Raw genomic sequence first — 19763 nt, 5'->3', positions numbered from 1 at the left:
AGTTTTGTGTTTACTCTCACAATAAATTGGAAAAGGAAACCTCAGTAAAATGTAATGCTTCAAGGGGGCCATGGCACATAAAGATATGGCAAATATATACCATATTCATCGGAATATAAGATCCACCCTCCCAGTACCTAGTGAAGGGGAAACTTAGAACTTGCAATTCATGGCCTCTCAATGGGAAAATATGAAAGAACATAAGACTAAAGACGTTTTGTCAGAATGCATGGGTAAAAAGACAGTAAGGTTATTCGTGGACTATTAACTGTGAGCAGTGAAGTTACGAGAGAACAAAAACTTGTGTTTGAAGTGGAAGTTCCTTAATCGGCCTTCACCACAGTGCACACAAAGGCACAGAAACATGGCAGAGTGAATGGGGATGTTATCGGAAGGTGGGAGAGGAAGCAGAGGGTAGAGAATGGGTGCTAGGTAGCATATAGTAGTAAGTATATAATATACTTACTCTATGGTAGCACTGAGTGCACTTGCAGGCTTTGGTAATGAGAAAACGACAAAAAGATCGTGTCTCACGCAACCGTAAGTGGCAGTACAGAGTTTGTAAGCATCAGATGCACCTTTAGACCAACTTCGGTCGCAATCCATGCAGCCATACGGAAATGCATAGAGGACAGACATGAGGACAGATTATTACATTGCACTTGATGTATCCTGAAAACCAAGCTCCAAGCACCTGTGGCCTATATATTATTTGATTAAATCCTTCTTTTGTTTTATGGATGTCATTAGAGTTATACATATCTATATACTAGCTTACCTGGCAAACTTCGCACCCCCTAACAATCAATGAACAGTTTAGTTACACCATTTATAAATGAAGAGCAGCTGTATCGTTTTTAATCATATTTGATTTATTTTAATAAAATAAGGATACAAATTCAATACAACTACATAAATGATTATCAAAATAGCTTTTCAGAAAGACATTTCCTTTATTGAATCTGCATAGGGTGGATCAGAGCACGTTTATGTGGATTTTTTTCAATGAATTTTCTAACGTTTTAACTTGGACATTGTGTTTTTTAATGTTGGACATTGTGTTTTTTAAAGCAGTGAATGAAATCAAAATTATATGCATTCAGTTGTTGGCTATTTGTGTTATTAACCGTAAAAAAATGTTTTTAGGTCTAAGTCTGTTGTGTAAACTTGGCCCGTTCACGAGGCAGGTTAACAGTGCTAGACCGATGCTTGACTGATGCTCATAATCGTGTAAGAAAAGCCCCTATGAAGCAGCATTCGAATCAAATTACTTTAGGTGTGCCAGCTATAGTATCTGTCAGGAAAATATGCACTGCGTAAACGCATCACTGTGTGCCCTACACATTTGGGTTTAATGTATTACGTAAAGCACCTTCTAATAAACAACAGTTTTTGTTTTGTTATCAGGTGCAAGATAAAGTGGATGAAGCTAAATAAATATAGCGAAGGGAAGCAGTGATACAGCGAGGGGGGTTTTTGGGGGATAAAATCCTCCCAAGAGTTCAGAGAATTTTTTAATAAAAAATTTTGTGACTATTATTAGGGGGACGGATGAGTCACAAACAAAACATATTTAACTATTCACACAGCCGTAAAACCCATCATTTTGAACCATTTATCTTAAAAAATGTCTGGGGGAGGGCCCCCACACCTCTCGCATACCTTGGCAGGTTTTCTATGCTCTACTGACCCTTAGTATTAGCTGCGTCTAAAATCCCCCTATCCTTAATTACTAGCTGCGCCCTTGAAGCGAAGGAAGAAATACGGGGTGGTTTACCGAGTCGTAAACATACCACATATGACATCCATGAGAAAATCATAGGTTTTCATTTGCACTAGACCACAAACATAAAAAAAAACTGAAAGACTGACTACGTGATTTGTTAAACGTCATCAGGAATGCAACACGAATTTTGAATTCGTTTCAGCTCAAAAGGTCATATAAGAAGGGATCGTGGAATCTTTGGAATGGGAACTTCCTCATCTTTGAATTTTCTTTTGAGTATGGTCGCATGAATCACATTCACTATCAAATTTTTTTAATCACCAAACGCATTCCATTGGATAGTTTTGGTGAGTTAAGGTTTCGAAAGATCATGAACACAGAGCCTACCTTTAGCTGTAAAACGTGCTGTGGCAAGCCATGTACGTCCAAGGACTTTAAATATTCAGATAGATAGTTGGTGAGTTCATCTTCATTTGTTCATCATCATCACTGGTCAAAAATCCTAGGATTGGTTTGACGCAGCTCTCCACTCAGTTCTCCTATCAGCTAATCTTTCACACCTACGTATTTCTTCTCTTTCACATCCGTCTTCACTTGTTCCATATATTTTGTTCGAGGTCTTCCTTTTCCGTTCTTGCCTTCCACTTGTCCTTTGATGATTGTCTTCATCAGGTCATCATGTCTCAAGATGTGGCCTATAAGGTTGTTCCGTCTTCTTGTTAAGGTTTTCATTAGGCTTCTCTTCTCTCCCACTCTTCTTAGGACTTCCTTGTTACTAATTCGGTCGATCCATTTGATTTTCATCATTCTTCTGTGGCACCACATTTCGAAGTCCTCTATCCTTGCTTTCTCCGCTGCGGTCATTGTCCATGCCTCACTTCCGTATAGGAGCATACTCCAAATGTCGGTTCTTATAAATTGTTTCTTTACTTCCATGTTTAAGTTTCCCGCTGTAAGCCGGTCTCTCTTTTGGTGGAATGCTCTCTTCGCCTGGGCTATTCTGCTGATAATTTCTTTCTTACCTCTCCCATCACTAGTTATCTTGCTTCCCAAATAACCAAATTCATCCACCTCTATCAGCTAATCTTTTCACACCTACGTATTTCTTCTCTTTCACATCTCTCTTTACTGTTCCATATATTTTGTTCGGGGTCTTCCTTTTCCATTCTTGCCATCCCTCGACGATTGTCTTCATCAGGTCATCATGTCTCAAGATGTGGCCTATAAGGTTGTTCCGTCTTCTTATTAAGGTTTTCATGAGGCTTCTCTTCTCTCCTACCCTTCTTAGGACTTCCTCGTTACTAACTCGGTCGATCCATTTGATTTTCATCATTCTTCCGTAGCACCACATTTCAAAGGCCTCTATCCTTGCTTTCTCCGCTGCGGTCATTGTCCATGCCTCACTTCCGTATAGGAGCATACTCCAGATGTAGGTTCTTATAAATTGTTTCTATACTTCTATATTTAAGTTGCCCGCTGTAAGCAGGTCTCTCTTTTGGTGGAATGCTCTCTTCGCCTGGGCTATTCTGCTGATAATTTCTTTCTTACCTCTCCCATCACTAGTTATCTTGCTTCCCAAATAACCAAATTCATCCACCTCTATCAGTTTTTGCTTCCCTATTTTAATGTTAGTCTTGACTTCTTCTCTTCTGCTGCATACTAATATCTTGGTTTTCTTCGTGCTTATTTTCAGTTGATCTTCGTTTGTTATTGAATTTTGTTTTGAAAAATATTTGAATTCATGCAGATTACCAACTATTTGATCCTGATTTACCTAGTTTGAGTCATCCACATCTTCGTTCTAGGCCGTCAAAATTGCTCGCTCAATCAACCATTTGTGATTTTTGTGGTGATCAATCATATTCGGGAACACTTTGTCCATGAGCCACCTTCCGATGAAACTAATTTGCAAACATACCGAGGAAGTGAAATCAAACTGCTCAATTCGTCGACAGGAACATGGACATTACTGATTGTGAACAATTGCTTGGAGATTTGTTCACAAACACGGTAGTGAAGTATCAACTCGAGCTGGGCTTACAATTAGCTCGAATTAAATTTCTTAAGTGCAATTTCAATATTTTTTATATGTTTAACAATTAAAATGTTATTTTGTTATGAAATTGTAATTAAATTAGTAAAAACAAAACAAATTATTTAATTTGTAGTTTTGACTGATTTATGAATTGTTGCTGTGTTACCAACTCCTAAAAACATATGCCTAAAAAAAGATGATATTTTTGTGAACTTTTCCTATTCTTTAATGTCCTTTATGTTATCCAGAGATGAGACGAATCCAAAGAACCTAATATGTATCATTAAAATTGGTGCAGCCATTCTCGAGTTATAAGTGTTCTAACTAACTAACTAGCACCATTTTCGACTTTCTTTTATATATGTATATAGATATTTGTAACTTATTCTTGCCCATAATTTTTAAATATATACTTAGTGGTGTTGCATTTGTTTCACTTAGGTCTATGTGAAGATGACCATCCACAATGGCAGTGCTGGAGATAATGTGGAGGGATCTGTTGTTAAAGTTGTGAAGCTCTCAATGATTGATTTAGCTGGCTCTGAGCGTGGCTCGGCCACAGGTTTCAAAGGATCGCGCTTTGCAGAGGGTGCTAATATCAACAAGTCACTTTTGGCTTTAGGTTGGTAAAATGTTTCTTTCAGTGCTCCCTAAATTATTTTCATTTCAATTTGCATTGTAGTATGATTTTCAAAATTTCACTACCAATTGTAATTTCTATGTCATGCCTATTTTCTTGACGATGGTGACCATAATTTGTTGCCATTAATTCAGTGTTCTTGTAGTATTTAATATGTCACTGCCCATGCTCTAATATGTATTATCATTTGCTCTTTTTTTTAAATATGTATTGGACACATGACTCTCTTGATCTTGATTAGAGTTGAAGGAGAATTCATTTGTGCCATTTTGATTTTAATGGGGATTATCTATTTTTTTTTTATATCAGCATAAGATTAATATTCCATAATTTTAATTTGTGATGTAAAAGGTTTAAAATTCACTATATTTTCTACATGTTCATTAATTTATGGATGTATTTTTGCCTTTTGAGGCTAGGATCCCCAAATCCTTGTTCATTTTCAAACAAATTACCTGAAATTTAAGTTTTTGGGGGGGGGGGGGGGGAGGGGGGGGAATTCATGTTCGTAGAGATGTCAGCTTTTACTTACAATTAGAATGACCGCGAGCAGTCAATTGACCGTTTTTGTATTCTATACCGTAATTTTGCTCTCTTTGCCGATTCTTGGTGTCTTCCAATATCATTGCGTGCATACCAAACACGAATACCACTCAAGTTTGACTCTCATGTCTTTGAAACAGTTTTTATATGTGATTTTACAGTTTTTGTGTAGGAGAGAGACGTAAGCAAAACCAAGGTACGTTGCATCGGAAAGAGTCGCTACTAAGACTGCTAAGCATTCAATGGGCAGTGATGAACATTAATTTAGCTGACCTTCATTGTAGCGTTCAAGCGTAGCCGCTGCCAACCAAGCTAGACGCCCCTGCTTCTCCTTCTCGCAGCATTGCTTGCGGGGCTGCCTGTGAGCACTCAGGGAGTATCCTTTCGGCGACGTGTTACAACTTGCATGATGCTCATCGTCTCGTCATAGATGCTGTAGTCACCCATTCCCATTGTTCAGTCCAAACTGTGGTCATCCGGTTCACCATAACTGGTGATAATCTCCTAGATCCTCCAATATAAACTAAATATATCTTTATATTGGAGGTGAAAACTTTTTTTGTGCTCAGTTGATTGGAAGAATGAAATTTATTTCAAATATGGCATGGATAAACAATTTTCATAGTTAATAGCCGTTGAAACTTTCACTGGTTGAGGCACAATGTTGTGTGTTGTTTTTTCTTCCCCGAAATTGATGCAGTCTGTTGCTCCGAGGCATTTCTGGTGATGGTTACCTGTGTCATACAAATGATCATGGATATTTCCAACCGCCTCCTCGTCAACTTGTTCGGTTGCACAGTCTTGCTTTCCCATGATCGTCGTTTCTTCTGATGGTTTCCTTCAATAGTCCTCAGTTCTGCACGTTCCGTAGATATTTTCTACAACGTGCTCATTGAACACGTTTGAATATATTTCTGGGTCGATCGTCACTCTGTATGTCAGTCTCACTGTCCCGTGACGCTTGATCTCTATAAGATGTCTTTCTAAGACGCTAAAGTTTAATCACAGACTCAGAGGATCGATAAAATGAAATACATAATGACACATTCCAAAAGCATTCTTTTTTATCTCCTTGAGATTAAAATATTCATCTCGTTCCACTATTTTGGCCACTTTTATCTAAGTGCTGTCTCTTTTGCTGTCTCATAGTTTACCGTGCCGTTCTTGATTTGTTGATCTTTTGGGTTTTCACCATGTTGTTTGTCATAGGGTGACAACAGTTTCACCTAGATTCCACTAGGCATCTTCAGAAGTGCTGATATCGGCATTTTGCATCTTCCGTGTACCACAGTTTCTGACTCAGAGAAATCCCCAGTTTTTCATTTACATGTACAAAAATTAATGTTTTTCGATGCTCCTGGAAAATTATTTCATAGAGAAATACACCCCTTGAAACCGTATTTGTAGTCCTTCATTTTAATGCTGTCTTTTTTGATTAATTTTTCTCTGACATATGTTTTTAGCCAAGAAAAATACAGCAATTAACGTATTTTGAAATGCCATTTGTGTTTCAAAACACATGACAAATTATTTTTTAACTATGCAAGTGAGACATTTTTATTTAACAGTAATTTTTTTTTCAGGGTAATTATATTTTTTTGCAAAGTTTAGTTTTTTTCCTAACACTGCATCTTACCATAAAACATAATCAGGACTCTTGTACACTCGTTAGGTAAAAATATGGAGAGAAAACGTGAAATGGAGGGAAACAAAAAAATGAAAGAGCACAAGAAAAGGGCGAATGGTCAATTGGTGGCTTGAAGTCATTATGTATAGGTATGCAGCTGCCTCCAGTCATTCCTAAAGTTAAAGAACCCCCTACCCAAGCTACCTCAGCAATGGGCAACGGTGGAAAGTAGAATTTAGAGGTAAATGTAGAAATCGAAGGAAAATCAGGTAAAAAGTCTAAATAGGCAGTTGGTGATGGTCTTGGCAATGGAGATGAAAGAACAGAAATCAACTCAAGCAGTACAGTAATTTTGAATAAAAATTATGAAAGCTTTCATCAAAAGAGCCAGTATTCAGTATGCTGTGCTTCATGTCATCAGGGATTCATAAAATCATGGCTATTAGAAGCCTTAAAGGATCACGTGACATGCTTGTCCAGAGGAAATGACATTAATTGGAAATGTAGCAACAACTGGGGAATAGAAACATCTAAGGTGACTGTCCCAGTTGTTACTTTGTTATAAGCAAAATTAGAAATGAAGGCATCGAGTAAGGTAGAAGAATGTGAAGTTCCTGTTTAAATATACACAAGTTACATGATTTAATAATGTTCAGAAAATCAGTTATATGTATATCATCTGTGCTAGAAAACATGTCTATGTTAACATCACAGGTAATGATAATAATTATACCATTGGGATGCATGGCAATGACGTTTAATGTCTAAGAGGGTGACAAGATTATCCCTCATGAAAGGTAAATTTCTAATGGGTGAACAGTACTGAGATAGAGGGTCACAAAAATTTATTATTAATCAAATTGATCAAAGAGCATTCAAAATAGTGCTCATCTAAGAAATGCATCCGGGGAATAACAATAACAAAATACTAAGGCATATCCTTTGAAAGCAGGATGACATCACCATTTTTTGAGGGAGTTGAAGGAATAAAAACTTTGCTTTTTCCATCAGGTGATTTATTTTGTCTGACCATGGTTTTTTTTACTGTGTAACCTTTTCAAGGTGAGGCATATAGGTAAATTGAGCAGAATATATAGCATAAAAAATGGGGTGGGAAGTTTTTTGGGTGCTGTTGGTTATGGGTGGTGGCAGTTGAGTTTGGTGCTTGGGTGGTGGTCACTCTGGATGGGGTGGGTGGGATGAGTCAGTGGGAAAGTGCAGGGGGGGGGGGGCAAGAAGGAAAAAGGGGAACATAAACTCGTTATGCATCCCTGTGGCTTAAAATTTCCAACTCTACCAGAGCAACTAATCGGTGTCCTTTCTTCTCAAAGTGCATAATGGTTAGGATGAAGCCACTGTTGTGGCCCATGTCTATGAGGTGTTTAGCAAACTGCAAGTTATCTTTCCCCTGTCGATGACACATCTGGTGATGGGCTGCTCTAGTGGGAAAGCTCCTCTCTATTTGTCCAATGTAAATTACGATATAGTTGTTGCAATTAAGGCAATGCACTCCACTCCGTTCCTCTGGAAATTCCTTGTCCTTAAGGGATCCGAGTATGCTCCTTTGTGTTCGGTTGTTGTGAAATGCTGGTCTTGTTTTTTCTTTATGTGACTAATCCCTAAAGAATTATTACCAAAAAGGTGGAAATTATGGTTTTATGCATGGAGAGTTGGTGCATTCGTGCACTGAGGTGGGCATTTTGTTGCCATTCTGGTTGGGCAGAGTGGGGTAGCGACTTGGCTTTACTCCACTATATGTAAACCATATTGAATTTTTCCATAAAGTCGCTTTTGTATGACTGCTATGCTATTGGTATAGACTGGGAAAATCAAAAGGATTCTGGGAAATTAAGAATGGAAAGTAAATATGGACTTTGACTTGGATTTGATTAGCCATTGGCTTTGATTCAAGATTTCTCTCTTACGCCCCAAGCCATTTGATTTTGTAATTGTGTTTATTTCTATTTTTATTTTAGGAAACTGCATTAATGCATTGGCTGATGGTTTGAAGCACATCCCATACAGGGACTCAAAATTGACACGACTTCTGAAGGACTCCCTGGGTGGAAATTGCAAAACAGTAATGATAGCAAATATATCTCCAGCTCCCACATCTTATGAGGATACGTACAATACATTAAAATATGCTGATCGGGCCAAGAAAATCAAGCTAAAGGTCAGTGGTAATTTACACGAAAGCTCTTCTTCTCTTCTAGGTTTCATGTATTTCTCACTTCATCTATCAAACTTGTCTTCAGCGTCCTTCTCCAGAAACTTGAGGCTTCTTTTCTAATGGTCCTTGATCCTGATTCATGCAGTGCTAAAGCCCTCACAAATATGTACGTACATACAACAGACTCCCGATTATCCGGCTGCGGTTCATCCGGGTTGCGAATTATCCGTGCATGATTTTCACTCTCGCTCAATTTATTCTACGATCTTTAAAAAAATAGATAAAATCGGACACAAAATCATCAGAATTACTGCATTAATGCGACAATACACCGGGCTTATTAGTTCCGCTAGAATCCTCTTTGTAAAATGGAAGAGATCGAGTGCTAGCGGTATTCATGAGAGCACCATGTTCCTGTTTTCCAAGCCTTGCAGTGCACGACCACACTCTGTGATCATGGATACACACATGTCCCACAGCATTGCTTTGACCGGCACTATTCATATTACATAAAGTTGAACATTTGTAGTTTTCTGAATTGTGTGAAAAAAGTTGGTTGAAGGTTACATATGCGCAAATTAGAAATTACTTGAAGTGAGCATAGTTACATTTTGTGCTATGATTGTGTATGATTTTGTGCTGTGCTTTGTATGATTATGATTGCCCTGTGGCATTGAGTGTCTAGCATATTTTCCATCTTTTCATTGAAAGTATAGGTCAGAAAAGTTCATGCACACAGGCTGTAGGCTAAAGTTGGTATGGAAGCATTTGTGCCTTCTTAGGGCATTTTAATTAGTAATATATTGGTAAAATTAATTTAAAAGTACAGTAGAACCTCACTTATGAAACTGTCAGTGGAGAACCAAAAAAAGTTTCATTAGTGAGGAAGTTTTATATGTGAGGTTTTTCGGTATTTAGCGTGAAATCCTTTTCAATAGGGGCGGGTTTGTTTCCAGGATGTAATTACTCATTTGGAGGAAAGAAATTGAGCCCTAATAATCGTATTTACTCACAAGCAACACCACTGATGATGTGTTACTTTAAGAGAAACATAATTTTTCATTCGTGAACAACATTACCCATGGTTGAACGTTTTTTTGCTTGAATTGCTAGCATTTCTGGCACTAAGCCACAAGGCTATCATACTGGAGAAATTTCGGAATTGTGTTACTAAATGTTCACAGAGAATCCAATTTTTGAAAAAAATTGGCTCATTAACTGCAGTTTTCAGGAAATTCATTGTAGCACCTATTAACCCCATAATTAGGGAGCAGAATTTCAGTAATGCATCATAAAGGCTTCACACCCTGTGGCTCAAGTCCTGGCAGTGGTAGTAACTTTCCAGAGATGGCTGTATCCCTGGTTAACGGTATTGTGGAGAGAACTTCCAGTGCAACGCAATCTCCGGCAGATGGGACGTTAAGCCCATAGTTATGGCTAAGCCTATAGTTACAACATGGCTAATTCCAACACATACAGAGCACACCGTACCTGGCAGTGGCGTAAGTATGGGGGGGATGAGGGAATAGACCCCCCACCACCAAAGCCTCAGAGAAATGAAAAATAATTAAAAAAATTGTCTAGTCTTGATATACAGCAACTGCATCTGCTTAAAGCTAAAATTTAAGTGCCAAAATGATGTAAAATATGTTTACAGGCATGTCATTTATTTTAATTTTCCAGGAATCCCCATTGCCTCGGGGGGGTGGGGGAGGGGAGCCGTCCCACATGTACTACCATCCCCCCTCCAAAGCATATTCCTAGTTACGCCACTGGCACCTGGGATATTCCGGAAAGAGCCCAGGAAAATATCCCTTCTATATCATGTTTTTGCTCTAAGAAAGAATTTTACCATGAAATTTTAGCAACAGTAGCTTGAATCTACCGGGTATAGCTTCTCTGTCGGCATTCTTCCGCAAATTCAGTGCCGGGAACTTTGACTCACAAGCCGCATGATTTGTCTTCACGGAATCATTTACTTTCCCATTTCTGATAACAAACTGGGCACTTTTGTACTTCAGTATAATCGTTATGAGCCATTCCTGAGTCGAAATGAACTGATTTATCTTTCACGTTATGAATTTTACTTTAATGATTACTTGATGACTGACGATGCGAGTTATTCTCAGAGGGCTTTAATATTAACTTCCGTTCTGTTAAAAAATAAATGCTAGCCACTAGGCAGAGTTTAGAGCCAAAGTGAGAGAAGAGCGGAGCACTTGTCTCGTAGACACAGACACCGAAATGGACGGTTGAATTTAAACTTAGAGTACAGCACATTGGTCATCTCGATTTCATTTTTTAAACTTTCATCCAATTGAAAAAAGGAAAGAAAATAGAATTATGTTTTTAAAATTCATATTGTGGAGAAAATAACTGTGGAATAAAGAATTATCAAGAATGGAAATTTATTGATTTTTCTCAATAAATTTTTTCAATCAATTAGAGAAAAGTTATATAATCGGATCATAGTTTTTACACATAACTGCCATCGCGTTGCGAAAGGAGTGTTACGATGGTAGAATTTTTATGCATGGCAGGCAGAAAGCTAATTCATCCAGCTGCTGTGGCCGCTTGGCAACGGGTAAACTACAGTATAAACAATCTCAGTCATGGAAAGCAAACATAATAATGCACCTACCACATCTATTTATAAAGTTATTAAGATATTATGATTATGTAATAAATGAAATTTGTATGCTACATGTATTTTGTCCACTCTTAGGCTCAAGTGATGAAGTTTTCTACGCAAGTCAAGTTTTAAATATATATGTAACTGTTTTGTATCTCTTCGCTTGCATATTGAACTCTTTAGGTGCACCCTTTACCCTACCTTGTTCATTAGTGGACAGCATGCAAATTTAGTACTGTTTTGCTGCCTATGTGCTATACACCATTGTTGGTTGTATCTCAATTTTTGAGAGCTAACAATATGTTTTTTAAATTTCAGTATTTTATTTCTAACCAAGTTGAAAAATTGTACACATAAACTTCTGTGTGAATTTATTTTTGTATGAAGCGTGGAAGTTTTTCGCTTAGTGTTTGCTAAATTAATTTATTAAATTTTATATCAGATTTGTTTCTAACGACAACAAGTATTGACCTGAAATTTTAAATTTCATTCATTCAAATTTTGTATTGAAAAATTCTGGTGACGATATCCATTTTGATAGGGAAATTCTTTGAAATAAACTTACTTTTATGTCTCTTTATTCCAGACAAAAAAGAATGTGGTTGCAATGGATATGCACGTGATGGAACTGGCTTGTTTGGTTGAGGAACTTCGCCAAGAAAATGCAAGTCTAAAGCAAAAAGTCTCTGATCTGGAATCAGGTGGAGGAAACTGTGGCATGGAGAAGTTGAGAAGGGAAAATGCTGAGTTGAAACAGAGGATAGCCGAGTTAGAGGCCAAAGTGGGCGGGGGAGGAGGGGTTGAATGCTCATGCAGTCGTTCCAGTGCAGTGGAAATGGAGAATTCTGCACCTGGACAGGGAGAGACGGATGTGGAAATCAGATCAAACATCCTCAATGGAACATTTGACAAGGATGTTGATGAGTTGAACAAAGAACCTTCTGCCATTATAAATGGCACTTTTGTTTCGAGTAGTGCTGTTCAAGAAGTGCATGATAATGGATTTGTCATTGAGCCTGCTAAAGATGATATTTTGGAGCAAATTTTGCAAGCTTGCAGCGAGCGAGAAGCTTTGCAGAAAAAGTTGCTGCAGTTTGAAGCTGAGATCAAAGTTCTCTCATGGAAGGCTGCTGTGAGGAGGAGAGCACTGGCCAGGGCTCAATTGCTCTCCTGTGATCAGAATGAAGAGATAACCAAGGTGAGTTCATTTACATGTATGTAGTTGCTATCCATTTATCCAATCAGATAATTCTCAAAAGTTAATGAACATGACAAAATGAGACACAAGTCTTTAACTTTTTGTTTTGAGTGTTCAGTGGAAAGTTTGAATGACTTAAATACCCTGATGTGTGCCATCTTATTTCTTTTTGGAAAGGAGAGGGTGTATGGTTCCATGTGGAGTGAGGGGAAAACAGTTGCTGAAATAAATAAAGGGTCATTTTTAGTGGAGTGAATGGAAATGGGGAACATTATGACAGGCATTGGTGGAGGAGCCAATTTTGTCGATTTGTATGGGAAAATGAAAGGGGTGGTAAATTGTCAGTTTGAAATTAAATGATGGACAGTGACTGTGTACTAACCGATGAATTCAGGGTTTTCACAGGTTAGGGAATTAAGGAAAAAGCCAGGGGATTTGAAATAGTTCAGCAAAAATTAAGGGTATCTCATCCATGTCATCAGCGAAAATTTATGTAATGATGAGTGAATCAAAATTATAGCTATGCTGAATGAGGGCTTGCTTCTGTGGCAGAGAAAGGGCAGCTTCTCTGAAAACATCTCACTGCATAGCCTTGTATATACTATATTAACAATTATTCATTTTGTTTTCTTACCTCCAAAAAAACTCTCTAAAAAAATATTCTTTGAGATCAGCTTTGCTATATTTGACTCATAGACAATTTGACCAAAATCCAGGCTACTCTGGATAAACCATAAGAACTATGTTTATTCCCCTGGTAAACTTGAAGCACTGATGGAATTGACTGTGATAGGCTAAGCCCAGCAAAAATGTTATGCCATGATTAAAAGGAGAGTGAGGAAAAGTTAGAGGAAGTGAAGGTTTGTCAGGGAATTTGAATTTGGGAATCTTGTGACAACCGTTAACACTTGTTGGAGGACAAGCTGGAGTGCTGAAATTTGGCACAAAGGTGGGGGACCGGAAATGATGCGGAGGAGAATTCCGAAAACAGGAAGTTTACGTCACACTTCCTTGCTAGGACGACAAAATGGCGGAAATCGTGCATTTCCCGGGGACGGTTTATTGGTTTTTAATAGAGATGTGCGAATAGTATCTGCGAATACTCGAATAAAATGTCCACTATAAATAAATAAAGACTTATCAAGAAGAATAGCAAAATGCAATTGTTGAACCGTCACTCTTGATACCTTTAAATTTTTACAATAAAATTCCTCAGCGGGTGACATCTCGTCACAGTGTATCTCGTGGTCGTGTATCTTTCGCATGTTATTCAAAAAAGAAAAAAAAAAGACATATGGAATTTGGATTATATTTCTTGCTATATACAGTGGAACCTCGTTAAAGCGAGTACGGGCTATAGCGAGACCCCCGCTATTACGAGAGATAGCCGATGCACCGTCAATTGACCATATAATAAGCGTGTTAAAAAGTTCGTTTTTACGAGGCCCTTTTGGTGTTGGCACTCGCCTTAGCGAGGGTTTCACCGCCGGAAAAACTTACATTAAGACTCCTTAATCTCTGTAATTGCTAGCGATTTGTTAGAAATGAAGCTAATGGAGTGCTCAGTTTCAAATTTACGTGGTAAACTGTCGTTTGATAAATAAGTAGTTAATTTTGGTGAAAATATTGTGGCATTAGCATTCGCAAATGCTTGATCTTCTTTTGTTCCTCGTTCGGCAGAAAGCAGTCGTGAGCATACCCGCACGTCCATGAGTTGCATGAATAGAAATAATTTGATGGCAGGCACCATGGCCAAGAAAACACCAAACAATTAGCCGTTGTTTGAGTAAGGAAATTTAGTGATGCAAATAAACATCACCTTTTGTCTGGATTTATGCTTATGTTTATCAGATAGAAATTTATCTGTCACCGCACCACTCTGTTCCTGTATAACTGTTCGCAACAGGTATACCATATTGGCTATTATTTGCTCCACCTCCGGTAAAGCGACAATTCGCTATAACGAGTGTTTATTGGTGCACCGTGGGGTGTCGTTTTATCGAGGTTGCACTGTAATTGCTGAAGGTGTAAATGTCGTACATGCATTAAACAGCCCTCGAAACAGAAAAATGCAATCAGAAAGGAGAACTTTTATTTATTAGTTTTATTGGAAGCTGTGTGATGGTGTCTAGTAAACTTTTTGAAAAATCTCTCAAATGAAAGCTGAACTACAGTTTTTTTCTTCTCTTGATAAAGGAGTCTATAGCAGGCAATGTCTATCTCAAAAATATCACCTTGATTAAAGTCAACACTACCCTCGATTGTACTGTCATATGAAGCAGTTGTATGTTGGGATGCACAGTAAACATTGTGGAAATTTCAAAAAATTATAGGCAAATGTTCAAAAGTCTGACTTTGGCACACGAAAGTCAAGAAAAGGTATCAATTTGGTATGTACGAAAGCGTGAATGGTACGAAAGTCGAGTGCATGGAAGTCGAGGACAATGTGTATTGCACTCTGAATCACGGAGTGAATCACAGATTTATGTGCTACAGTTCTCCTGATTTCCTCCTTTTATTCTATCATGGGGACTAAGTAGTGTTCTCATCCTTACTTGTGGAATTGTTGCTGAGGAGAAGCTGAGAATTGTGCCAAAAAATATTTGGTGGCATTCAATTTTAAAAAGTAATTTCAGGCATTACTCTCAAATCTTTTATGCCAAATATAATATTTAGGCCATTAATCTCAATTGGAAATGGTTCATGGTGCATGTGAGTCTCTTCAGTCTGTGTTTGCTCTTCTCATTGTGATAATGTCTCCTTTATTTCATTTCAGACTGAATTCAAATCACGCAGTGCTGAGGAAAAAATCAACGTAAGATTGAATCGTATCATGGAGCGGAAGAAAATTGTGGAAGACCAGCTCTTTGAAAATGGACGCAAATTGAAAGAGTTGAACAAGAAAGCATCTCCCCCAACATTAATTCAGATGGAGTTGAAGTCTCAGCACTTAGTGGTATGCATTAATGTTACTTTACAATATATTTCACTTGTTTAATATGTTAACAGGCACTGCAATGAACTATGAGATTGTCATTCATAAGTGCATATGGTAGAATCACATCATCACTAAGTTCACCTGCCCTTAAAATTGGGAAGTTAATGTTGTCTGAATTTGTTTCAACGTTCCCTTATAGAAACCTTGAGAAAATATTACATCATAATTATTTCTATTTATTTTTTCCTCGTAAAATCCCTATTTTGCGTAGACTTCGATACCTCCACTGCACAAATGCTCAACCCACCCAGCAATGCCCACCGGATCAAATCCGCTCATCTAGGAGTGCAACAATACAAATGTGCTCGGATGGCAGTGGCTGGAGCGTGAGCGCTGACCTCCTTTTCTCCAAGCTTCAGAAATGAGCGTTTATGTTGCGGCTACTGCCAGTTGAGCATATGCATGTTGTTGGGCTCTCAGATGAGCGGATTTAATCTGGTGGGTGAATGTTGAGTGTTTGTGCAGTACAGGAGGTATCAATTTCCTTTAGCTTATGAATGTATTTCTGGACCACTAAGTTTAGTAGGTATGTTTTCATTCCGCTTGAGGGTTGGTCACTTAAAGAGTAGATGTATTACCAAATTCCTTTCCATGCATACACAACATAAAGTTGTGAAACATCAACTGGTCAATTAAGAAGTAACAATAGCGTTGTCCAACCATCAAGAGAGATTAAAATATGCCTACTATTGTCACAGATGTTTAATTTATTTCCATTGCCCCATAAACAGCACATTTACGGCCTTTTACAATGGGGAATAATTAACAATTAACAATGAAGGACATTCACAAACACCCATGCCCTGGACAAGGGTAACTTATCCAGGCGGGACTCGAACCCGCGACCTTCGGTTTGGCAGGCGAGGACTTTACCCCGCCGCCACCGAGGCCGGCGAATAATTTCATGATTTCATATGGGTATATGTACAGTGAAACCTCTATTTATACAGTAAACCCTAATATATTGAAAATGAGGATGAGTTGGTCCTTAAATATTTTCGGTTCTCGGTTCTGGTCCGGTTCTCCCCCATTGGTTCACGGTTCTCGATACTCGGTTCCAAAGATGAACTCTTATAATCTGAATTAATGGCAAATTTAAAGGAACAACCACATGAAGAGAATGAAAATAAATTCACTAAAGATGTAAATTAGCAGGAAAGCACTGCAAAAAAACTTAAGATGGTCTCCATAATTTTATGTGCCGAGTAAAAAAGTCGAGTTGTTAAATAATGCATGATCAATCAATATGTCACATTACATCAGGCAGATACAGGTTCTTTCTTCAGGTTTTGATTTCAAAATTCAACATTTTACCCAATCTGGTTGTAATCTTTTCTTTTTTTTTTTGGCAGACATATTGTCTGCTGCTGTACATACTGGGTGGTGTTCACTGAAAACAGTAATGGTTGAACAGTAGGTGTTGATTTTGAAGTTTTGCACAAAATATGTACCGTATATGTCTGAATATAGTCCCCCCTTTTTTTTCCGAAAATGCCTGTGGTAAAAGGGTGGGACTATATTCAAACACATTTTTTTTTTTTCCCTTTAACTTTTCCCGAAACTGAAGCCTCAAAATTAGGGGGGGGGGACTATATTCAGGGAAATACGGTATGCTTGGAGCACAGTTTATATATACTGCATATCATCAGGATCAATAGTGAATCTCCCCCAACATCTCACGACACCATCCGTGAATTTGTTGTAACTTGTGACTCAGTTCAAAATATATTCTGTATTGTGCAATGTAGGTTAAATTGTTACTTTAATTGACCAGTTATTCACTTGCTTGACTATCGCAGTTCTTATAATCTCAACAATAAACTACACCCATGTCTCGTATAGCGCAAGGGATGCGTTCCTCGGGGTCTTTGCGCTATACGAATTTGCGTTATACGAGAGCGTTTTAACATAGGGAAGATAGGGATGCGTTCCTGGTAGCATAGGTCTTGGGTATTGAATTTCCTCTAAAACATCTATATTCCCATAAAAAGCCTTAGAAAACATTATTTCTATAAATATTTATAGTTTAAAACATCTTTAAAGATAGTATTCACGCATTCAAAGACTTTTATTCACGTTAAACAAAATTCTTACGTGCTTTCGAAATTCCATCCTGTCGTGCGGGTGGGCTAACATCAGCTATCTCAGGGGATCATAATGCGCTGCTGGCAGTTGACGATTTTTCAAACTAGTCTAAAAACAACTATTGTGTCACCCAGGCCCTTTTGTCGCTCATCGAAATGACAGGAAAATGCTACTTCGAATGCCATTTCATAGCTAGCGGAGTTTATGAATGATAAATCATTTTAATTTGAAGTCCTCCGAGTCATTAGCAGCTACGTGAAACAGTCTTTAAATGCCTTGAAACCTGACCCAGGTTTTCCTTCCCTGAAAATGAATGAACGAGAATGCATTCTTTTCCAAAAGAATATCGTCTCGTCAACACTAAAAACTAGTTGAGGGGGAACGGAGCCACTTTCAATAACAGCTTGGAGTTAATCAGAAAATGTTGTGGTGGCTGCGCATATCAACATTTGCAGATTCACCTGATATCGCCGCACTGAAAATACCTGCTTGCCGTTTAAATTCTGGAACCAATCGGAGCTTTCACTAAATGTCTCGGAGCGATTACCACTCTCGTCTTTTGGTACTGATTCACCATGAACTTTCCGTATGTGTAGACCGCTTGGTTGAAGTTGGTGCGGCTGAGGTCACTGATATTTTAGCTTCGTCTTTATTCAGAATAAGGCATCGTGAGTTTAAACTTCCGCGCAATATCGCTTTGACGCTCTCCATTTTCAAAGCAATTGACCTCTCTCAAGTCATCTTCTAGGTTAATGGTTTTTCTTGATAAATTCTTGATTTTTCTACACGCATTCCTATTTTTTGCCATATTCTCTTGGTTTTTACTCTGTATGGCTCTATCTAAATCACCTTCTTCTGCTGAACTGTATTCCTGAGACGTAGAAGGCCTATGACTGCGGGGAGGGAACAAAGCCATTGTGTTTGAGACTCTATAGCGGACCCTTTTATGTGTTGATGCTATTCATGCGCAACTCGGCCACCGCTCCATTTCTTCCCCGTGAATACCGATGACCTTGAAGGCTTTAGCGTAGACCCTCTACCTGGAAGTCAATCGCCCTATAACTTATGACGGCAAAAATTAACCAGTCTCAACCAGTATTGCTTAAAAAAAACTTATTTCCACTAGCCCCATGCTTAATTAATGATCTAAATTAACTCATTCTGTTAAGGAGACGAGATAAATTACTTCGGTAGGCCGGCTATCTGGACCCAATGACGAGTAATACTTTTGGCCATTGCACAGCAATGGACTTCGATTAATATATAAACAAAAAAGAAGATTTTAGGCAAGCAATAATATTAATATGTGTAAAATGATAGAAATTTCGTGTGTACTTAGCGCAAGTTCACGTTTTATCACGAGAGCGTTTAAGATTTTTGATTAGGCTACACTGCGTTGCAATGTTTCCCCGAGGAACGAATTTGCCCTATATCGAAATGCGCTAATCGAAATTGCGCTATACGAGACATGGGTGTACTCTATAAATGGGTACATCGACACCATGGATAAACTGGGCGGCTGTGAGTTAACGCAAAATTGTAACGCAGTATTGCGGAATAACCACACTTTTCGATGCCTTGCTTAGGTTTTTCAACTTACGTAAAAGCTCTCAGAATGCATCTTGTTCGTATGTCGAAGAATTACTGTATATGTTCATGATTCAATCGTGAGAGCACTTTCAGGCGAAACGATTTTCTGCTGGCACATGGTTTTGCAGAGAGTCATCTCATCTGAAAGCCGCCTGAATTTCTCGTGAATAGCGCCCAACAAAAAATCGTTTTGTCTGAAAGCGGCCTCTATGTAGCATTGCCTGTATTTCACGTCGTAGATGGCGCATTGCCAGTCCATATTGAAATAGGTGCTGTGCCGTCTGCCGCCGCGCGATTTGACTCGTTTGAAGACATCCACAGAGACCTTGTTGAAGTTGAAAGAATGGCGTGGTGCCCTGGACAGCGGCAGGCGAAAAGTCAGCTTGTTTGAGCGGCAGCCGTGGCTATGGAAATGTTACAATGTTAGCGAGAGCGACACACTGGTGAACCCTTAAATGCACGTGTTAGTGAGCTACTCTCAAAAGAATAAAGCGTGGATGCCATGCAGTCAGAAAG

General features: G+C 38.5%; 1 protein-coding gene across 1 annotated transcript in view; it reads left to right on the top strand.

The window, feature by feature from the left end:
• Window positions 1-19763, top strand: part of LOC124159581 (kinesin-like protein KIF18A) — a 66104-nt gene that overhangs the window by 22462 nt on the left and 23879 nt on the right. The window contains exons 5-8 of the mRNA XM_046535482.1: window positions 4203-4383; window positions 8548-8747; window positions 11963-12574; window positions 15351-15530. Of these exons, the coding sequence (XP_046391438.1) occupies window positions 4203-4383; window positions 8548-8747; window positions 11963-12574; window positions 15351-15530 (1173 nt within the window). The remainder of the gene's footprint in view (window positions 1-4202; window positions 4384-8547; window positions 8748-11962; window positions 12575-15350; window positions 15531-19763) is intronic.

The sequence above is a fragment of the Ischnura elegans genome, chromosome 5 (genome assembly GCF_921293095.1).
Source record: "Ischnura elegans chromosome 5, ioIscEleg1.1, whole genome shotgun sequence".
NCBI classification, from domain to species: domain Eukaryota; kingdom Metazoa; phylum Arthropoda; class Insecta; order Odonata; family Coenagrionidae; genus Ischnura; species Ischnura elegans.
This window is presented reverse-complemented; position numbering and strand designations above follow the sequence as displayed.